The sequence below is a fragment of the Oncorhynchus clarkii genome, chromosome 16 (assembly GCF_045791955.1).
Source record: "Oncorhynchus clarkii lewisi isolate Uvic-CL-2024 chromosome 16, UVic_Ocla_1.0, whole genome shotgun sequence".
Taxonomy (NCBI): Eukaryota; Metazoa; Chordata; class Actinopteri; order Salmoniformes; family Salmonidae; genus Oncorhynchus; species Oncorhynchus clarkii.
In genome coordinates, this window is record NC_092162.1 from 3,923,588 (window position 1) to 3,945,013 (window position 21,426).

Consider the following 21,426-nt stretch of genomic DNA (forward strand, 5'->3'; position numbering starts at 1 on the left):
ACATTGTCCTCACCTGGGCAGGTCAGCAAGCTGCCTCAATCAGGGGGTTCAGAACACACAGCCTGTCACACTGTCCTCACCTGGGCAGGTCAGCAAGCTGCCTCAATCAGGAGGTTTAGAACACACAGCCTGTCACACTGTCCTCACCTGGGCAGGTCAGCAAGCTGCCTCAATCAGGAGGTTTAGAACACACAGCCTGTCACATTGTCCTCACCTGGGCAGGTCAGCAAGCTGCCTCAATCAGGAGGTTTAGAACACACAGCCTGTCACAATGTCCTCACCTGGGCAGGTCAGCAAGCTGCCTCAATCAGGAGGTTTAGAACACACAGCCTGTCACAATGTTCTCACCTGGGCAGGTCAGCAAGCTGCCTCAATCAGGGGGTTCAGAACACACAGCCTGTCACACTGTCCTCACCTGGGCAGGTCAGCAAGCTGCCTCAATCAGGAGGTTTAGAACACACAGCCTGTCACACTGTCCTCACCTGGGCAGGTCAGCAAGCTGCCTCAATCAGGAGGTTTAGAACACACAGCCTGTCACATTGTCCTCACCTGGGCAGGTCAGCAAGCTGCCTCAATCAGGAGGTTTAGAACACACAGCCTGTCACAATGTCCTCACCTGGGCAGGTCAGCAAGCTGCCTCAATCAGGAGGTTTAGAACACACAGCCTGTCACAATGTCCTCACCTGGGCAGGTCAGCAAGCTGCCTCAATCAGGGGGTTCAGAACACACAGCCTGTCACACTGTCCTCACCTGGGCAGGTCAGCAAGCTGCCTCAATCAGGGGGTTCAGAACACACAGCCTGTCACACTGTCCTCACCTGGGCAGGTCAGCAAGCTGCCTCAATCATGGGGTTCAGAACACAGCCTGTCACACTCTCCTCACCTGGGCAGGTCAGCAAACTGCCTCAATCAGGGGGTTCAGAACACACAGCCTGTCACACTGTCCTCACCTGGGCAGGTCAGCAAGCTGCCTCAATCAGGGGGTTCAGAACACACAGCCTGTCACACTGTCCTCACCTGGGCAGGTCAGCAAGCTGCCTCAATCAGGGGGTTCAGAACACAGCCTGTCACACTGTCCTCACCTGGGCAGGTCAGCAAGCTGCCTCAATCAGGGGGTTCAGAACACAGCCTGTCACACTGTCCTCACCTGGACAGGTCAGCAAGCTGCCTCAATCAGGGGGTTCAGAACACAGCCTGTCACACTCTCCTCACCTGGGCAGGTCAGCAAACTGCCTCAATCAGGGGGTTCAGAACACACAGCCTGTCACACTGTCCTCACCTGGGCAGGTCAGCAAGCTGCCTCAATCAGGGGGTTCATAACACACAGCCTGTCACACTGTCCTCACCTGAGCAGGTCAGCAAGCTGCGTCAATCAGGGGGTTCAGAACACAGCCTGTCACACTGTCCTCACCTGGGCAGGTCAGCAAGCTGCCTCAATCAGGGGGTTCATAACACACAGCCTGTCACACTGTCCTCACCTGGGCAGGTCAGCAAGCTGCCTCAATCAGGGGGTTCAGAACACACAGCCTGTCACACTGTCCTCACCTGGGCAGGTCAGCAAGCTGCCTCAATCAGGGGGTTCAGAACACAGCCTGTCACACTGTCCTCACCTGGGCAGGTCAGCAAACTGCCTCAATCAGGGGGTTCATAACACACAGCCTGTCACACTGTCCTCACCTGGGCAGGTCAGCAAGCTGCCTCAATCAGGGGGTTCAGAACACACAGCCTGTCACACTGTCCTCACCTGGGCAGGTAAGCAAGCTGCCTCAATCAGGGGGTTCAGAACACACAGCCTGTCACACTGTCCTCACCTGGGCAGGTCAGCAAGCTGCCTCAATCAGGAGGTTTAGAACACACAGCCTGTCACACTGTCCTCACCTGGGCAGGTCAGCAAGCTGCCTCAATCAGGAGGTTTAGAACACACAGCCTGTCACACTGTCCTCACCTGGGCAGGTCAGCAAGCTGCCTCAATCAGGAGGTTCAGAACACACAGCCTGTCACACTGTCCTCACCTGGGCAGGTCAGCAAGCTGCCTCAATCAGGGGGTTCAGAACACAGCCTGTCACACTGTCCTCACCTGGGCAGGTCAGCAAGCTGCCTCAATCAGGGGGTTCAGAACACAGCCTGTCACACTGTCCTCACCTGGGCAGGTCAGCAAGCTGCCTCAATCAGGGGGTTCAGAACACAGCCTGTCACACTGTCCTCACCTGGGCAGGTCAGCAAGCTGCCTCAATCAGGGGGTTCAGAACACACAGCCTGTCACACTGTCCTCACCTGGGCAGGTCAGCAAGCTGCCTCAATCAGGGGGTTCAGAACACACAGCCTGTCACACTGTCCTCACCTGGGCAGGTCAGCAAGCTGCCTCAATCAGGGGGTTCAGAACACAGCCTGTCACACTGTCCTCACCTGGGCAGGTCAGCAAGCTGCCTCAATCAGGGGGTTCAGAACACAGCCTGTCACACTGTCCTCACCTGGGCAGGTCAGCAAGCTGCCTCAATCAGGGGGTTCAGAACACAGCCTGTCACACTGTCCTCACCTGGACAGGTCAGCAAGCTGCCTCAATCAGGGGGTTCAGAACACACAGCCTGTCACACTGTCCTCACCTGGGCAGGTCAGCAAGCTGCCTCAATCAGGGGGTTCAGAACACAGCCTGTCACACTGTCCTCACCTGGGCAGGTCAGCAAGCTGCCTCAATCAGGGGGTTCAGAACACAGCCTGTCACACTGTCCTCACCTGGGCAGGTCAGCAAGCTGCCTCAATCAGGGGGTTCAGAACACAGCCTGTCACACTGTCCTCACCTGGGCAGGTCAGCAACCTGCCTCAATCAGGGGGTTCAGAACACACAGCCTGTCACACTGTCCTCACCTGGGCAGGTCAGCAAGCTGCCTCAATCAGGAGGTTTAGAACACACAGCCTGTCACATTGTCCTCACCTGGGCAGGTCAGCAAGCTGCCTCAATCAGGAGGTTTAGAACACACAGCCTGTCACATTGTCCTCACCTGGGCAGGTCAGCAAGCTGCCTCAATCAGGAGGTTTAGAACACACAGCCTGTCACACTGTCCTCACCTGGGCAGGTCAGCAAGCTGCCTCAATCAGGAGGTTTAGAACACACAGCCTGTCACATTGTCCTCACCTGGGCAGGTCAGCAAGCTGCCTCAATCAGGAGGTTTAGAACACACAGCCTGTCACAATGTCCTCACCTGGGCAGGTCAGCAAGCTGCCTCAATCAGGAGGTTTAGAACACACAGCCTGTCACAATGTCCTCACCTGGGCAGGTCAGCAAGCTGCCTCAATCAGGGGGTTCAGAACACACAGCCTGTCACACTGTCCTCACCTGGGCAGGTCAGCAAGCTGCCTCAATCAGGGGGTTCAGAACACACAGCCTGTCACACTGTCCTCACCTGGGCAGGTCAGCAAGCTGCCTCAATCAGGGGGTTCAGAACACAGCCTGTCACACTGTCCTCACCTGGGCAGGTCAGCAAGCTGCCTCAATCAGGGGGTTCAGAACACAGCCTGTCACACTGTCCTCACCTGGACAGGTCAGCAAGCTGCCTCAATCAGGGGGTTCAGAACACAGCCTGTCACACTCTCCTCACCTGGGCAGGTCAGCAAACTGCCTCAATCAGGGGGTTCAGAACACACAGCCTGTCACACTGTCCTCACCTGGGCAGGTCAGCAAGCTGCCTCAATCAGGGGGTTCATAACACACAGCCTGTCACACTGTCCTCACCTGAGCAGGTCAGCAAGCTGCGTCAATCAGGGGGTTCAGAACACAGCCTGTCACACTGTCCTCACCTGGGCAGGTCAGCAAGCTGCCTCAATCAGGGGGTTCAGAACACACAGCCTGTCACATTGTCCTCACCTGAGCAGGTCAGCAAGCTGCGTCAATCAGGGGGTTCAGAACACACAGCCTGTCACACTGTCCTCACCTGGGCAGGTCAGCAAGCTGCCTCAATCAGGAGGTTTAGAACACACAGCCTGTCACACTGTCCTCACCTGGGCAGGTCAGCAAGCTGCCTCAATCAGGAGGTTTAGAACACACAGCCTGTCACACTGTCCTCACCTGGGCAGGTCAGCAAGCTGCCTCAATCAGGAGGTTCAGAACACACAGCCTGTCACACTGTCCTCACCTGGGCAGGTCAGCAAGCTGCCTCAATCAGGGGGTTCAGAACACAGCCTGTCACACTGTCCTCACCTGGGCAGGTCAGCAAGCTGCCTCAATCAGGGGGTTCAGAACACAGCCTGTCACACTGTCCTCACCTGGGCAGGTCAGCAAGCTGCCTCAATCAGGGGGTTCAGAACACAGCCTGTCACACTGTCCTCACCTGGGCAGGTCAGCAAGCTGCCTCAATCAGGGGGTTCAGAACACACAGCCTGTCACACTGTCCTCACCTGGGCAGGTCAGCAAGCTGCCTCAATCAGGGGGTTCAGAACACACAGCCTGTCACACTGTCCTCACCTGGGCAGGTCAGCAAGCTGCCTCAATCAGGGGGTTCAGAACACAGCCTGTCACACTGTCCTCACCTGGGCAGGTCAGCAAGCTGCCTCAATCAGGGGGTTCAGAACACAGCCTATCACACTGTCCTCACCTGGGCAGGTCAGCAAGCTGCCTCAATCAGGGGGTTCAGAACACAGCCTGTCACACTGTCCTCACCTGGACAGGTCAGCAAGCTGCCTCAATCAGGGGGTTCAGAACACACAGCCTGTCACACTGTCCTCACCTGGGCAGGTCAGCAAGCTGCCTCAATCAGGGGGTTCAGAACACAGCCTGTCACACTGTCCTCACCTGGGCAGGTCAGCAAGCTGCCTCAATCAGGGGGTTCAGAACACAGCCTGTCACACTGTCCTCACCTGGGCAGGTCAGCAAGCTGCCTCAATCAGGGGGTTCAGAACACAGCCTGTCACACTGTCCTCACCTGGGCAGGTCAGCAAGCTGCCTCAATCAGGGGGTTCAGAACACAGCCTGTCACACTGTCCTCACCTGGGCAGGTCAGCAAGCTGCCTCAATCAGGGGGTTCAGAACACAGCCTGTCACACTGTCCTCACCTGGGCAGGTCAGCAACCTGCCTCAATCAGGGGGTTCAGAACACACAGCCTGTCACACTGTCCTCACCTGGGCAGGTCAGCAAGCTGCCTCAATCAGGAGGTTTAGAACACACAGCCTGTCACATTGTCCTCACCTGGGCAGGTCAGCAAGCTGCCTCAATCAGGAGGTTTAGAACACACAGCCTGTCACATTGTCCTCACCTGGGCAGGTCAGCAAGCTGCCTCAATCAGGAGGTTTAGAACACACAGCCTGTCACACTGTCCTCACCTGGGCAGGTCAGCAAGCTGCCTCAATCAGGAGGTTTAGAACACACAGCCTGTCACATTGTCCTCACCTGGGCAGGTCAGCAAGCCGCCTCAATCAGGAGGTTTAGAACACACAGCCTGTCACAATGTCCTCACCTGGGCAGGTCAGCAAGCTGCCTCAATCAGGAGGTTTAGAACACACAGCCTGTCACAATGTCCTCACCTGGGCAGGTCAGCAAGCTGCCTCAATCAGGGGGTTCAGAACACAGCCTGTCACACTGTCCTCACCTGGGCAGGTCAGCAAGCTGCCTCAATCAGGGGGTTCAGAACACACAGCCTGTCACACTGTCCTCACCTGGGCAGGTCAGCAACCTGCCTCAATCAGGGGGTTCAGAACACACAGCCTGTCACACTGTCCTCACCTGGGAAAGTCAGCAAGCTGCCTCAATCAGGGGGTTCAGAACACAGCCTGTCACACTCTCCTCACCTGGGCAGGTAAGCAAGCTGCCTCAATCAGGGGGTTCAGAACACACAGCCTGTCACACTGTCCTCACCTGGGCAGGTCAGCAAGCTGCCTCCATCAGGGGGTTCAGAACACACAGCCTGTCACACTGTCCTCACCTGGGCAGGTCAGCAAGCTGCCTCAATCAGGGGGTTCAGAACACAGCCTGTCACACTGTCCTCACCTGGGCAGGTCAGCAACCTGCCTCAATCAGGGGGTTCAGAACACAGCCTGTCACACTGTCCTAACCTGGGCAGGTCAGCAAGCTGCCTCAATCAGGGGGTTCAGAACACACAGCCTGTCACATTGTCCTCACCTGGGCAGGTCAGCAAGCTGCCTCAATCAGGGGGTTCAGAACACAGCCTGTCACACTGTCCTCACCTGGACAGGTCAGCAAGCTGCCTCAATCAGGGGGTTCATAACACACAGCCTGTCACACTGTCCTCACCTGGGCAGGTCAGCAAGCTGCCTCAATCAGGGGGTTCATAACACACAGCCTGTCACACTGTCCTCACCTGGGCAGGTCAGCAAGCTGCCTCAATCAGGGGGTTCAGAACACAGCCTGTCACACTGTCCTCACCTGGGCAGGTCAGCAAGCTGCCTCAATCAGGGGGTTCAGAACACAGCCTGTCACACTGTCCTCACCTGGACAGGTCAGCAAGCTGCCTCAATCAGGGGGTTCAGAACACACAGCCTGTCACACTGTCCTCACCTGGACAGGTCAGCAAGCTGCCTCAATCAGGGGGTTCAGAACACACAGCCTGTCACACTGTCCTCACCTGGGCAGGTCAGCAACCTGCCTCAATCAGGGGGTTCAGAACACACAGCCTGTCACACTGTCCTCACCTGGGCAGGTCAGCAACCTGCCTCAATCAGGGGGTTCAGAACACACAGCCCGTCACACTGTCCTCACCTGGGCAGGATGGCATGTCACAGGTGCGTGACTCAGTGGCAGTGCAGGCATAACCACATGACCTGGTCCTCTTCTGGTTCCCGTTCTTACAGGTTACACTGCATGGAGACCAGTTACTCCAGTCACCCTCTCCGTCTATATAGTCTGGAGAGGAGCGCGAGAGAGGGGGGGGGGGAGGGGGAGGGGGGAAGAGAGAGAGATCAACATCAACAAAAAGTGTCGACTTTACAGTGAAATGCTTAATTACGATCCGTTTCCTAACAATGAAAAAGAATATGAATAAAATAAATGAAAATAAAAATAGTACCACAATAAATAACAAAAAAGAGGCTATATAGAAGTAGTACAGGTACCGAGTCAGTGTACTGGGGTACGAGGTGGTAGTGAGTCAGTGTACTGGGGTACGAGGTGGTAGTGAGTCAGTGTACTGGGGTACGAGGTGGTAGTGAGTCAGTGTACTGGGGTACGAGGTAGTAGTGAGTCAGTGTTCTGGGGTACGGGGTAGTAGTGAGTCAGTGTCCTGGGGTACGAGGTAGTAGTGAGTCAGTGTCCTGGGGTACGAGGTAGTAGTGAGTCAGTGTACTGGGGTACGAGGTAGTAGTGAGTCAGTGTACTGGGGTACGAGGTAGTAGTGAGTCAGTGTTCTGGGGTACGAGGTGGTAGTGAGTCAGTGTACTGGGGTACGAGGTGGTAGTGAGTCAGTGTACTGGGGTACGAGGTAGTAATGAGTCGGTGTACTGGGGTACCAGGTAGTAATGAGTCAGTGTACTGGGGTACGAGGTAGTAGTGAGTCAGTGTACTGGGGTACGAGGTAGTAATGAGTCAGTGTACTGGGGTACATGGTAGTAGTGAGTCAGTGTACTGGGGTACGAGGTAGTAATGAGTCAGTGTACTGGGGTACGAGGTAGTAGTGAGTCAGTGTACTGGGGTACGAGGTAGTAATGAGTCAGTGTACTGGGGTACATGGTAGTAGTGAGTCAGTGTACTGGGGTACGAGGTAGTAATGAGTCAGTGTCCTGGGGTACGAGGTAGTACCGAGTCAGTGTCCTGGGGTACGAGGTAGTACCGAGTCAGTGTCCTGGGGTACGAGGTAGTACCGAGTCAGTGTCCTGGGGTACGAGGTAGTAATGAGTCAGTGTACTGGGGTACGAGGTAGTAGTGAGTCAGTGTACTGGGGTACGAGGTAGTAGTGAGTCAGTGTTCTGGGCTACGAGGTAGTAGTGAGTCAGTGTCCTGGGGTACGAGGTAGTAATGAGTCAGTGTCCTGGGGTACGAGGTAGTAATGAGTCAGTGTACTGGGGTACGAGATAGTACAGAGTCAGTGTACTGGGGTACGAGGTAGTACAGAGTCAGTGTTCTGGGGTACGAGGTAGTACAGAGTCAGTGTACTGGGGTACGAGGTAGTACAGAGTCGGTGTACGAGGTAGTACAGAGTCAGTGTACTGGGGTACGAGGTAGTAATGAGTCAGGATGGGATGGGGTGATAAATGGGGTGTGGGTGGGGTGATGGATGGGGTGTGGGTGGGTCATGGATGGGGTGATGGTGGGTCATGGATGGGGTGTGGGGGTCATGGATGGGGTGTGGGGGTCATGGATGGGATGTGGAGGTCATGGAGGGAGTGGGAGGGGTCATGGATGGGGTCGTGGATGGGGTGTGGGTGGGTCATGGATTGGGGTGTGGTTGGGTCATGGATTGGGTGTGGGGTTATGGTGGGGGTGTGGGGGGTCATGGATTGGGTGTGGGTGTAAGGGATTGGTGTGGGGGTCATGGATGGGGTGGGGGGATGGTGGGGGGGTCATCGATTGAGTGTGGGGGGTCATGGTGGGGGGGTGGGGGTCATGGATGGGGTGTGGGGTCATGGATGGGGTGGGGGGATGGTGGGGGGGTCGTGGATTGAGTGTGGGGGGTCATGGTGGGGGGGGTGGGGGTCATGGATTGGGTGTGGGTGTAATGGATTGGGTGTGGTGTCATGGATGGGTTGTAGGGGTCATGTCATGGGGGGGATGGGGTCTTGGAGGGGGGGATAATAGTTCCCTTTGACTTTGACTCTCAGACAGCTAACACACTCACTGACACACACAGGGCAGAGTGAGTGTTTTCAGTGTTTACAAAAACATTTGGCAACAAAAAAAACAATATAATCCAGGAAAGCTCTACTACAAACCAGGGAGGTTAACACACTGTAATAATTACAAATGAGGTGTAAAAAAAAATTGAATCAAATAGTTTCGTTTTAGCATAAGACACATTCAAATGAGTCTGGGCTGGGATTGGTTCAGTCTAGTGTTTTTCTGGAAGTCTGGGCTGAAATGCCAAGAAATCCTTGTTTACTTCCAATTATCATTAAAGGGATCAGTTTAATAATCATACCTGGAAACCTTTCCTCTGCCAGGGCTCAGGAGAATGTTTTTCACATGTAGAGTTTTCTTACATGTGAACTGTAAATATGATTATCCACATGTGAACTGTAAATATGATTAACCACATGTGAACTGCAAATATGATTATCCACATGTGAACTGTAAATATGATTATCCACATGTGAACTGCAAATATGATTATCCACATGTGAACTGTAAATATGATTATCCACATGTGAACTGCAAATATGATTATCCACATGTGAACTGTAAATATGATTATCCACATGTGAACTGTAAATATGATTATCCACATGTGAAACGCAAATATGATTATCCACATGTGAACTGTAAATATGATTTATCCACATATGAACTGTAAATATGATTATCCACATGTGAACTGTAAATATGATTATCCACATGTGAACTGTAAATATGATTATCCACATGTGAACTGCAAATATGATTATCCACATGTGAACTGTAAATATGATTTTTACACACATTTATGTTAATATTTTTACGTGAAACTGCATAATCGATTCTCACGTTGAAAGTTTTTAACGTTGAAACCGCACATTTCAATTCACATGTGAAAGGTGAAAACATGTTATTTTACACACATGTGAAACGGTGTTGTTAACATGTGGACTCCAAATGTAAATACATTACATGTGAAATTTAAACTCAACATGCGAAAACAGTTATTTCATGTGTTTTTGTTGTTGTTGTAAGGGCAGCTGTGAGATCACAGTCTATCTCCTGTTCCTGTAGTGAGACAGCTTGATGTACCAGGACATCCCCTGGACAGGACACTAGTCTATCTCCTGTTTCTGTAGAGACAGCTTGATGTACCAGGACATCCCCTGGACAGGACACTAGTCTATCTCCTGTTTCTGTAGTGAGACAGCTTGATGTACCAGGACATCCCCTGGACAGGACACTAGTCTATCTCCTGTTTCTGTAGTGAGACAGCTTGATGTACCAGGACACTCCCTGGACAGGACACTAGTCTATCTCCTGTTTCTGTAGTGAGACAGCTTGATGTACCAGGACACCCCCTGGACAGGACACTAGTCTATATCCTGTTTCTGTAGTGAGACAGCTTGATGTACCAGGACATCCCCTGGACAGGACACTAGTCTATCTCCTGTTTCTGTAGAGAGACAGCTTGATGTACCAGGACACCCCCTGGACAGGACACTAGTCTATCTCCTGTTTCTGTAGAGAGACAGTTTGATGTACCAGGACACTAGTCTATCTCCTGTTTCTGTAGAGAGACAGCTTGATGTACCAGGACACTAGTCTATCTCCTGTTTCTGTAGAGTGAGACAGCTTGATGTACCAGGACACTAGTCTATCTCCTGTTTCTGTAGAGAGACAGCTTGATGTACCAGGACACTAGTCTATCTCCTGTTTCTGTAGTGAGACAGCTTGATGTACCAGGACATCCCCTGGACAGGACACTAGTCTATCTCCTGTTTCTGTAGAGACAGCTTGATGTACCAGGACATCCCCTGGACAGGACACTAGTCTATCTCCTGTTTCTGTAGTGAGACAGCTTGATGTACCAGGACATCCCCTGGACAGGACACTAGTCTATCTCCTGTTTCTGTAGTGAGACAGCTTGATGTACCAGGACACTCCCTGGACAGGACACTAGTCTATCTCCTGTTTCTGTAGTGAGACAGCTTGATGTACCAGGACACCCCCTGGACAGGACACTAGTCTATATCCTGTTTCTGTAGTGAGACAGCTTGATGTACCAGGACATCCCCTGGACAGGACACTAGTCTATCTCCTGTTTCTGTAGAGAGACAGCTTGATGTACCAGGACACCCCCTGGACAGGACACTAGTCTATCTCCTGTTTCTGTAGAGAGACAGTTTGATGTACCAGGACACTAGTCTATCTCCTGTTTCTGTAGAGAGACAGCTTGATGTACCAGGACACTAGTCTATCTCCTGTTTCTGTAGAGTGAGACAGCTTGATGTACCAGGACACTAGTCTATCTCCTGTTTCTGTAGAGAGACAGCTTGATGTACCAGGACACCCCCTGGACAGGACACTAGTCTATCTCCTGTTTCTGTAGAGAGACAGCTTGATGTACCAGGACACCCCCTGGACAGGACACTAGTCTATCTCCTGTTTCTGTAGAGAGACAGCTTGATGTACCAGGACACCCCCTGGACAGGACACTAGTCTATCTCATGTTTCTGATGTACCAGGACATCCCCTGGACAGGACACTAGTCTATCTCCTGTTTCTGTAGAGAGACAGCTTGATGTGCCAGGACATCCCCTGGACAGGACACTAGTCTATATCCTGTTTCTGTAGAGAGACAGCTTGATGTACCAGGACATCCCCTGGACAGGACACTAGTCTATATCCTGTTTCTGTAGAGAGACAGCTTGATGTACCAGGACACCCCCTGGACAGGACACTAGTCTATCTCCTGTTTCTGTAGAAAGACAGCTTTCTGTACCAGGACATCCCCTGGACAGGACACTAGTCTATATCCTGTTTCTGTAGAGAGACAGCTTGATGTACCAGGACATCCCCTGGACAGGACACTAGTCTATCTCCTGTTTCTGTAGTGAGACAGCTTGATGTACCAGGACACCCCCTGGACAGGACACTAGTCTATCTCCTGTTTCTGTAGAGAGACAGCTTGATGTACCAGGACATCCCCTGGACAGGACACTAGTCTATCTCCTGTTTCTGTAGAGAGACAGCTTTCTGTACCAGGACATCCCCTGGACAGGACACTAGTCTATATCCTGTTTCTGTAGAGAGACAGCTTGATGTACCAGGACATCCCCTGGACAGGACACTAGTCTATCTCCTGTTTCTGTAGTGAGACAGCTTGATGTACCAGGACACCCCCTGGACAGGACACTAGTCTATCTCCTGTTTCTGTAGAGAGACAGCTTGATGTACCAGGACATCCCCTGGACAGGACACTAGTCTATCTCCTGTTTCTGTAGAGAGACAGCTTTCTGTACCAGGACAGTCCAATAGTAGACAACTAGATAGTTGTCCATCCTCTGTGATTAAACATTGGATTTCAGTTTGAACAAGAACGTAACAGATGGATGAATAATATTTCTCGTCTCTCCATAACACCCACATTCCTCTGTAACTGTTGTTATGTTGGAGTCGGTGGACAGGCTGAGACACGGTCGAGGATGTTACGGCTTCGCGAGGAGGGCAAATTCTTCCACAGCAGATTTATCTACCTAGCGGGCCAGTTGAGAACGTTATGAGTGTTTGTTGTGTGGCAGGAGCTAACAGAAGTGGTCTGTTCTAAACACTAGGGAACAAGGTGTCATCTGGGACACAGCCCTGGTGTCGACCCGGTTCCCGTCAGGGGACGTTGATTTTCCAGGGGCGTTTAAACTGTGCGTACGTACACACATGTACACACACGCACACACACACACACACAGTTCAGCTGCACGGACAAAACCAGCTCATGGAACTAAAGAATGTTAAAAGCTTCAATCACAGCCCAGTCTGGCCTGAAAGGACTGGAACCAGTACACTGTAGTTATTATGGTGCCAGCTATCTGCTAACTACACTGTAGTTATTATGGTGTCAGCTATCTGCTAACTACACTGTAGTTATTATGGTGTCAGCTATCTGCTAACTACACTGTAGTTATTATGGTGCCAGCTATCTGCTAACTACACTGTAGTTATTATGGTGTCAGCTATATGCTAACTACACTGTAGTTACTATGGTGCCAGCCATCTGCTAACTACACTGTAGTTATTATGGTGTCAGCTATCTGCTAACTACACTGTAGTTATTATGGTGTCAGCTAACTACACTGTAGTTACTATGGTGTCAGCTATCTGCTAACTACACTGTAGTTATTATGGTGTCAACTCTCTGGTAACTACACTGTAGTTATTATGGTGCCAGCTATCTGCTAACTACACTGTAGTTACTATGGTGCCAGCTATCTGCTAACTACACTGTAGTTACTATGGTGCCAGCTATCTGCTAACTACACTGTAGTTATTATGGTGCCAGCTATCTGCTAACTACACTGTAGTTACTATGGTGCCAGCTATCTGCTAACTACACTGTAGTTATTATGGTGTCAGCTATCTGCTAACTACACTGTAGTTATTATGGTGTCAGCTAACTACACTGTAGTTATTATGGTGTCAGCTATCTGCTAACTACACTGTAGTTATTATGGTGTCAGCTAACTACACTGTAGTTATTATGGTGTCAGCTAACTACACTGTAGTTATTATGGTGTCAGCTAACTACAACGTAGTTACTATGGTGTCAGCTATCTGCTAACTACACTGTAGTTATTATGGTGTCAACTCTCTGGTAACTACACTGTAGTTATTATGGTGCCAGCTATCTGCTAACTACACTGTAGTTACTATGGTGCCAGCTATCTGCTAACTACACTGTAGTTACTATGGTGCCAGCTATCTGCTAACTACACTGTAGTTATTATGGTGCCAGCTATCTGCTAACTACACTGTAGTTACTATGGTGCCAGCTATCTGCTAACTACACTGTAGTTATTATGGTGTCAGCTATCTGCTAACTACACTGTAGTTATTATGGTGTCAGCTAACTACACTGTAGTTATTATGGTGTCAGCTATCTGCTAACTACACTGTAGTTATTATGGTGTCAGCTAACTACACTGTAGTTATTATGGTGTCAGCTAACTACACTGTAGTTATTATGGTGTCAGCTAACTACAACGTAGTTACTATGGTGTCAGCTATCTGCTAACTACACTGTAGTTATTATGGTGTCAGCTATCTGCTAACTACACTGTAGTTATTATGGTGTCAGCTAACTACACTGTAGTTATTATGGTGTCAGCTATCTGCTAACTACACTGTAGTTATTATGGTGTCAGCTAACTACACTGTAGTTACTATGGTGTCAGCTATCTGCTAACTACACTGTAGTTATTATGGTGTCAGCTAATTACACTGTAGTTACTATGGTGTCAGCTATCTGCTAACTACACTGTAGTTATTATGGTGTCAGCTATCTGCTAACTACACTGTAGTTATTATGGTATCAGCTAATTACACTGTAGTTACTATGGTGTCAGCTATCTGCTAACTACACTGTAGTTATTATGGTGTCAGCTAACTACACCGTAGTTACTACGGTGTCAGCTATCTGCTAACTACACTGTAGTTATTATGGTGTCAGCTATCTGCTAACTACACTGTAGTTATTATGGTATCTGCTAACTACACTGTAGTTATTATGGTGTCAGCTATCTGCTAACTACACTGTAGTTATTATGGTGTCAGCTAACTACACTGTAGTTACTATGGTGTCAGCTATCTGCTAACTACACTGTAGTTATTATGGTGCCAGCTATCTGCTAACTACACTGTAGTTATTATGGTGTCAGCTATCTGCTAACTACACTGTAGTTATTATGGTGCTAGCTAACTGCTAACTATACTGTAGTTATTATGGTGTCAGCTATCTGCTAACTACACTGTAGTTATTATGGTGCTAGCTAACTGCTAACTATACTGTAGTTATTATGGTGTCAGCTATCTGCTAACTACACTATAATTATTATGGTGCCAGCTATCTGTCTATGTAGCTAGGTACCATCAGAACCAGACCTATAGACTGTCTATGTAGCTAGGTCCCATCAGAACCAGACCTCTAGACTGTCTATGTAGCTAGGTCCCATCAGAACCAGACCTCTAGACTGTCTATGTAGCTTGGTCACATCAGAACCAGACCTCTAGATTGTCTATGTAGCTTGGTCACATCAGAACCAGACCTATAGACTGTCTATGTAGCTAGGTACCATCAGAACCAGACCTCTAGACTGTCTATGTAGCTAGGTACCATCAGAACCAGACCTCTAGACTGTCTATGTAGCTTGGTCACATCAGAACCAGACCTCTAGACTGTATATGTAGATAGGTCCCATCAGAACCAGACCTCTAGATTGTCTATGTAGCTTGGTCACATCAGAACCAGACCTATAGACTGTCTATGTAGCTAGGTACCATCAGAACCAGACCTCTAGACTGTCTATGTAGCTAGGTCCCATCAGAACCAGACCTCTAGACTGTCTATGTAGCTAGGTCACATCAGAACCTGACCTCTAGACTGTCTATGTAGCTAGGTCACATCAGAACCAGACCTCTAGACTGTCTATGTAGCTAGGTCCCATCAGAACCAGAACCGTCAGTCCGCCTCACATACACACAACACTCACCATATTCAGTCTGAGCCTTGCTGGTGCCTCCTCCTCCTCCTCCTCCTCCTGTGCCTCCTCTCCTCTCCCAGTCCCCAAGTGGCTTTAGGAAATTACTATCCTCTGTGTTACCAACTCCTTCTTTACCTCCCCCTCGTCCTTCTCCTTCTCCCCTGTAGGGCGCCTGCTCCTCGGGCCTGCGGGGGGTCGAGACCGAGGAGGAGGTAGAGGAGGTTTTCCACCAGTTTCTCCAGTTGGGAGCAGCCCATCCTTGTTTGTTCTCTTTCTTCAGGCCTTTCTCAGGCTCTGCTGCCTCTAGACCGTCCACAACCTCTATGGTCACCTGGAGGAGAGAGAGAGAGAGAGAGGCTCAGGGTCAAAGGTCAGAGTCTGTCTGGAGAAACAACTGCCCATTATGTATTGGAGTTGTACTTCATCAAAGTCTGCATTGTTTCCTTCTAATAATACATTCTAGATATTTCTGACACAGAATACCAGTTGCTCTGATCTAACGATCACCCCTGAGCAGTCCCACAGAGCCCGTCTGGGTAGCAGCAGTCAAATTTAATGTGGTCCTGATTCCCGCCCCCTCCTTCCCTTCTGTCCTTCCTAACTCCTGTGCCTCCCAGAAGAGAGGGGCGAACCTCCACCCCAATACAATGCCCCAACTACCCCCTCACCCACCTCAATCCTCTCCACCTAAACAGTGAGTTCAAAGGGTCTGCTCAACCTCTCCAGAACATGAAGGGTCTGCTCAACCTCTCCAGAACATGAAGGGTCTGCTCAACCTTCTCCAGGACATGAAGGATCTGCTCAACCTTCTCCAGGACATGAAGGATATGCACAACCTTCTCCAGAACATGAAGGGTCTGCTCAACCTTCTCCAGGACATGAAGGATCTGCACAACCTTCTCCAGAACATGAAGGGTCTGCTCAACCTTCTCCAGGACATGAAGGATCTGCTCAACCTTGTCCAGGACATGAAGGGTCTGCTCAACCTTCTCCAGGACATGAAGGGTCTGCTCAACCTTCTCCAGAACATGAATCTTAGGATCAAAGAGGTCCCCCCTTACTCTCCTCCTCTTCTCACAGACCCCTCACTCATTGGTTCAATCACTCCTTCTCCGCAGACCTGCTCCCTCTCTTCCTGCATCTTGAGATACCTATACCCTTCTCGTCTCCTCCTATACCCTGTACTCTGTCTTAATGTTGACTCTTCTCCTCGTCTCCTCCTATACCCTGAACTCTGTCTTATTGTTGACTCTTCTCCTCGTCTCCTCCTATACCCTGAACCCCCTCTGTCTTAATGTTGACTCTTCTCCTCGTCTCCTCCTATACCGTGAACCCTGTCTTAATGTTGGCTCTTCTCCTCGTCTCCTCCTATACCCTGAACCCTGTCTTATTGTTGACTCTTCTCCTCGTCTCCTCCTATACCCTGAACCCCCTCTGTCTTATTGTTGACTCTTCTCCTCGTCTCCTCCTATACCCTGAACCCTGTCTTATTGTTGACTCTTCTCCTCGTCTCCTCCTATACCCTTCTCGTCTCCTCCTATACCCTGTACCCTGTCTTATTGTTGACTCTTCTCCTCGTCTCCTCCTATACCCTGAACCCATTCTGTCTTAATGTTGACTCTTCTCCTCGTCTCCTCCTATACCCTTCTCGTCTCCTCCTTTACCCTGAACCCCCTCTGTCTTATTGTTGACTCTTCTCCTCGTCTCCTCCTTTACCCTGAACCCCCTCTGTCTTATTGTTGACTCTTCTCCTCGTCTCCTCCTATACCCTGTACCCCCTCTGTCTTATTGTTGACTCTTCTCCTCGTTTCCTTCTATACCTGAACCCTGTCTTATTGTTGACTCTTCTCCTCGTCTCCTCCTATACCCTTCTTGTCTCCTCCTTTACCCTGAACCCCCTCTGTCTTATTGTTGACTCTTCTCCTCGTTTCCTTCTATACCTGAACCCTGTCTTATTATTGACTCTTCCCCTCGTCTCCTCCTATACCCTTCTTGTCTCCTCCTTTACCCTGAACCCCCTCTGTCTTATTGTTGACTCTTCTCCTCGTCTCCTCCTATACCCCGAACCCTGTCTTATTGTTGACTCTTCTCCTCGTCTCCTCCTATACCCTGAACCCTGTCTTATTGTTGACTCTTCTCCTCGTCTCCTCCTATACCCTGTACCCCCTCTGTCTTAATGTTGACTCTTCTCCTCGTCTCCTCCTATACCCTGAACCCTGTCTTATTGTTGACTCTTCTCCTCGTCGCCTCCTATACCCTGAACCCCCTCTGTCTTATTGTTGACTCTTCTCCTCGTCTCCTCCTATACCCTGAACCCTGTCTTAATGTTGGCTCTTCTCCTCGTCTCCTCCTATACCCTGAACCCCCTCTGTCTTAATGTTGACTCTTCTCCTCGTCTCCTCCTATACCCTGAACCCCCTCTGTCTTAATGTTGACTCTTCTCCTCGTCTCCTCCTATACCCTGAACCCTGTCTTATTGTTGACTCTTCTTCTCCCAGACAAAGACAGAGGGAGAGAGAGAGAGTGAGAGAGACAGAGAGACACAGAGAGAGAGACAGAGAGACAGAGAGAAAGAGAGAGAGACAGAGAGAGAGAGAGAGAGACAGAGACAGAGACAGAGAGTGAGAGAGACAGCGATAGAGACAGAGAGAAAGAGAGAGAGACAGAGAGAGAGAGAGAGAGAGAGAGAGAGAGAGAGAGAGAGAGAGAGAGAGAGAGAGAGAGAGAGAGAGAGAGAGAGAGAGAGAGAGACAGAGACAGAGAGAGAGAGTGAGAGAGACAGAGAGAGAGAGACAGAGAGAGAGAGGTGGGGGGTCAGAGAAAGGGGGTAGTGATGTGCACCAGTGTATTCTGCCTTTTCCTGTTTGCTCTTCCTGCTCAGTGTGCTTGGGCAGCCATGTGGTCACACACACACACACACACACACAATGTTCTTCGTGGGGACCTAAAATGTATTTCCATTCAAAATCCTATTTTCTCTAAACCTAACCCTTACCATAACACTAACCCTAACCCTAACCATAACACTAACCCTGACCTGTAACCCTAACCCTTACCATAACACTAACCTTGACTGGTAACCCTAAACCTTACCATAACACTAACCCTAACCCTTACCATAACACTAACCTTAACCCTTACCATAACACTAACCTTAACCCTTACCATAACACTAACCCTAACCCTAAACCTAACCCTGACCGGTAACCCTAAACCTAACACATAAGCTTAAAATAGCCTTTTTCCTCACGGGGAACCTGGGAAATGTCAAGATACTATAATCCCTAACCTCTAACCTTACCCTATACCCTAACCCTATACCCATACCCTATACCCTAACCTCTAACCTTACCCTATACCCTAACCTCTAAACTTACCCTAACCCTATACCCTAACCTCTAACCTTACCCTAACCCTATACCCATACCCTAACCCTAACCCTATACCCTATTCCCTATCCCCTAACCTCTAACCTTACCCTAACCCTAACCCTATCCTCTAACCTAACCCTATACCCTAACCCTATTCCCTAACCTTACCCTATACCCTAACCCTATACCCATACCCTATACCCTAACCCTATACCATAACCCTATACCCTGACCCTATACCCTATACCCATACCATATACCCTAAACCCTAATCCTATACCCTAACCCTATACCCTGACCCTATACCCTATACCATAACCCTATACCCTATACCCTGACCCTATACCCTAACCCTATACCCTAACCCTATACCCATACCATATACCCTATACCCTAAACCCTAATCCTTTACCCTAACCCTATACCCTGACCCTATACCCTATACCATATACCCTAACCCTATACCCTATGCCTTATACCCTAATCATATACCCTAACCCTATACCCTAACCCCATACACTATACCCTAACCCTATACCCTATACCCTGACCCTATACCCTATACACTAACCCTATACCCTATACCCTAACCTCTAACCTTACCCTAAACCCTAACCCTATACACTAACCCTATACCCTATACCCTATACCCTATACCCTATCCATAATTGTAACTGTAACCTAATTTTAATCCCTAAGATTAAATTAGACTTTTTCCTCACGGGGAACCTGGGAAATGTCCCGAGGAGGGAGAATATTCCTTGTTTTACTGTCCTTGTAAGGACTTTTGTGGATTTTTAGGTCCCATACGGATAGAAGAACCAACCAACTCCCTTTATTCATCTGTCTGCGTCTCAGTGTTACCTGTATGTTGGGGTTCTGTCTGTTTATATCAGCCTTGGAGAGGTCAGGGAAGTTGCTGAGGTCCAGGAGGAAGGCCCCCGGCCCGTCTTTCTGCAGGCTGCCTCCGGTAGCCTGACTCTGGGCCCAAGGGAGGGCAGCAGGCCTCTGGGCTGACCGGTGCTCTGGTCCTCGCCGCTCCCCTGGGCCCTGGTGGGCTGATGAACTGCTCTCTTCTCTGACATTATTCTAGAAGACGGGGAGGGAGAGAGAGGGGGGAAGCGAGAGAGAGAGAGAGAGAGAGAGAGAGAGAGAGAGAGAGAGAGTGAGTGAGGGGGGAGAGAGAGGGGGGGAGAGAGAGAGGGGGAGAGAGAGAGAACGAGAGGGGGAGAGAGAGAGAGAGAGGAGCAAGAGAGTGAGTGAGTGAGTGAGTGAGTGAGTGAGTGAGTGAGTGAGTGAGTGAGTGAGTGAGAGAGAGGGGGGAGAGAGAGGGGGAGCGAGAGAGAGAGAGAGATATTCCTTTAGATTACTTGATCATAACAATGTAAATTTCCTTCATGACCCCCAAACAGAGGATCCAATCTACCATAAACTATCTGAAAATGATCAAAGAAAGAACCCACAAGTCAGTCAACTGCAAGTCATCTGGACAAAGTTCAGTTCACTCAACTACGTCAATTACCTGAAGTCAGTCAACTGCAAGTCATCTGGACAAAGTTCAGTTCACTCAACTACGTCAATTACCTGAAGTCAGACAACTGCAAGTCATCTGGACAAAGTTCAGTTCACTCAACTACGTCAATTACCTGAAGTCAGACAACTGCAAGTCATCTGGACAAAGTTCAGTTCACTCAACTACGTCAATTACCTGAAGTCAGTCAACTGCAAGTCATCTGGACAAAGTTCAGTTCACTCAACTACGTCAATTACCTGAAGTCTGTCAACTGCAAGTCATCTGGACAAAGTTCAGTTCACTCAACTACGTCAATTACCTGAAGTCAGTCAACTGCAAGTCATCTGGACAAAGTTCAGTTCACTCAACTACGTCAATTACCTGAAGTCAGTCAACTGCAAGTCATCTGGACAAAGTTCAGTTCACTCAACTACGTCAATTACCTGAAGTCAGACAACTGCAAGTCATCTGGACAAAGTTCAGTTCACTCAACTACGTCAATTACCTGAAGTCAGTCAACTGCAAGTCATCTGGACAAAGTTCAGTTCACTCAACTACGCCAATTACCTGAAGTCAGACAACTGCAAGTCATCTGGACAAAGTTCAGTTCACTCAACTACGTCAATTACCTGAAGTCAGTCAACTGCAAGTCATCTGGACAAAGTTCAGTTCACTCAACTACGTCAATTACCTGAAGTCAGACAACTGCAAGTCATCTGGACAAAGTTCAGTTCACTCAACTACGTCAATTACCTGAAGTCAGTCAACTGCAAGTCATCTGGACAAAGTTCAGTTCACTCAACTACGTCAATTACCTGAAGTCTGTCAACTGCAAGTCATCTGGACAAAGTTCAGTTCACTCAACTACGTCAATTACCTGAAGTCAGTCAACTGCAAGTCATCTGGACAAAGTTCAGTTCACTCAACTACGTCAATTACCTGAAGTCTGTCAACTGCAAGTCATCTGGACAAAGTTCAGTTCACTCAACTACGTCAATTACCTGAAGTCAGACAACTGCAAGTCATCTGGACAAAGTTCAGTTCACTCAACTACGTCAATTACCTGAAGTCAGTCAACTGCAAGTCATCTGGACAAAGTTCAGTTCACTCAACTACGTCAATTACCTGAAGTCTGTCAACTGCAAGTCATCTGGACAAAGTTCAGTTCACTCAACTACGTCAATTACCTGAAGTCAGTCAACTGCAAGTCATCTGGACAAAGTTCAGTTCACTCAA

The 21,426-nt window shown here is 49.5% G+C and overlaps 1 protein-coding gene across 2 annotated transcripts in view; it reads right to left on the bottom strand.

Moving 5' to 3' along the window:
• LOC139367874 (isthmin 1) overlaps nt 1-21,426 on the bottom strand; it is a 60,772-nt gene that overhangs the window by 14,318 nt on the left and 25,028 nt on the right. For both annotated transcript variants that reach the window (XR_011626892.1, XM_071106224.1), the window contains exons 2-4: nt 19,542-19,766; nt 15,316-15,637; nt 6,707-6,850 (exon numbers count right to left, since the gene is read on the bottom strand). Coding sequence is in view for 1 of the 2 variants with exons in the window: in XM_071106224.1 (XP_070962325.1) it covers nt 6,707-6,850; nt 15,316-15,637; nt 19,542-19,766 (691 nt within the window). In the remaining variant the exon portion in view is untranslated. The remainder of the gene's footprint in view (nt 1-6,706; nt 6,851-15,315; nt 15,638-19,541; nt 19,767-21,426) is intronic.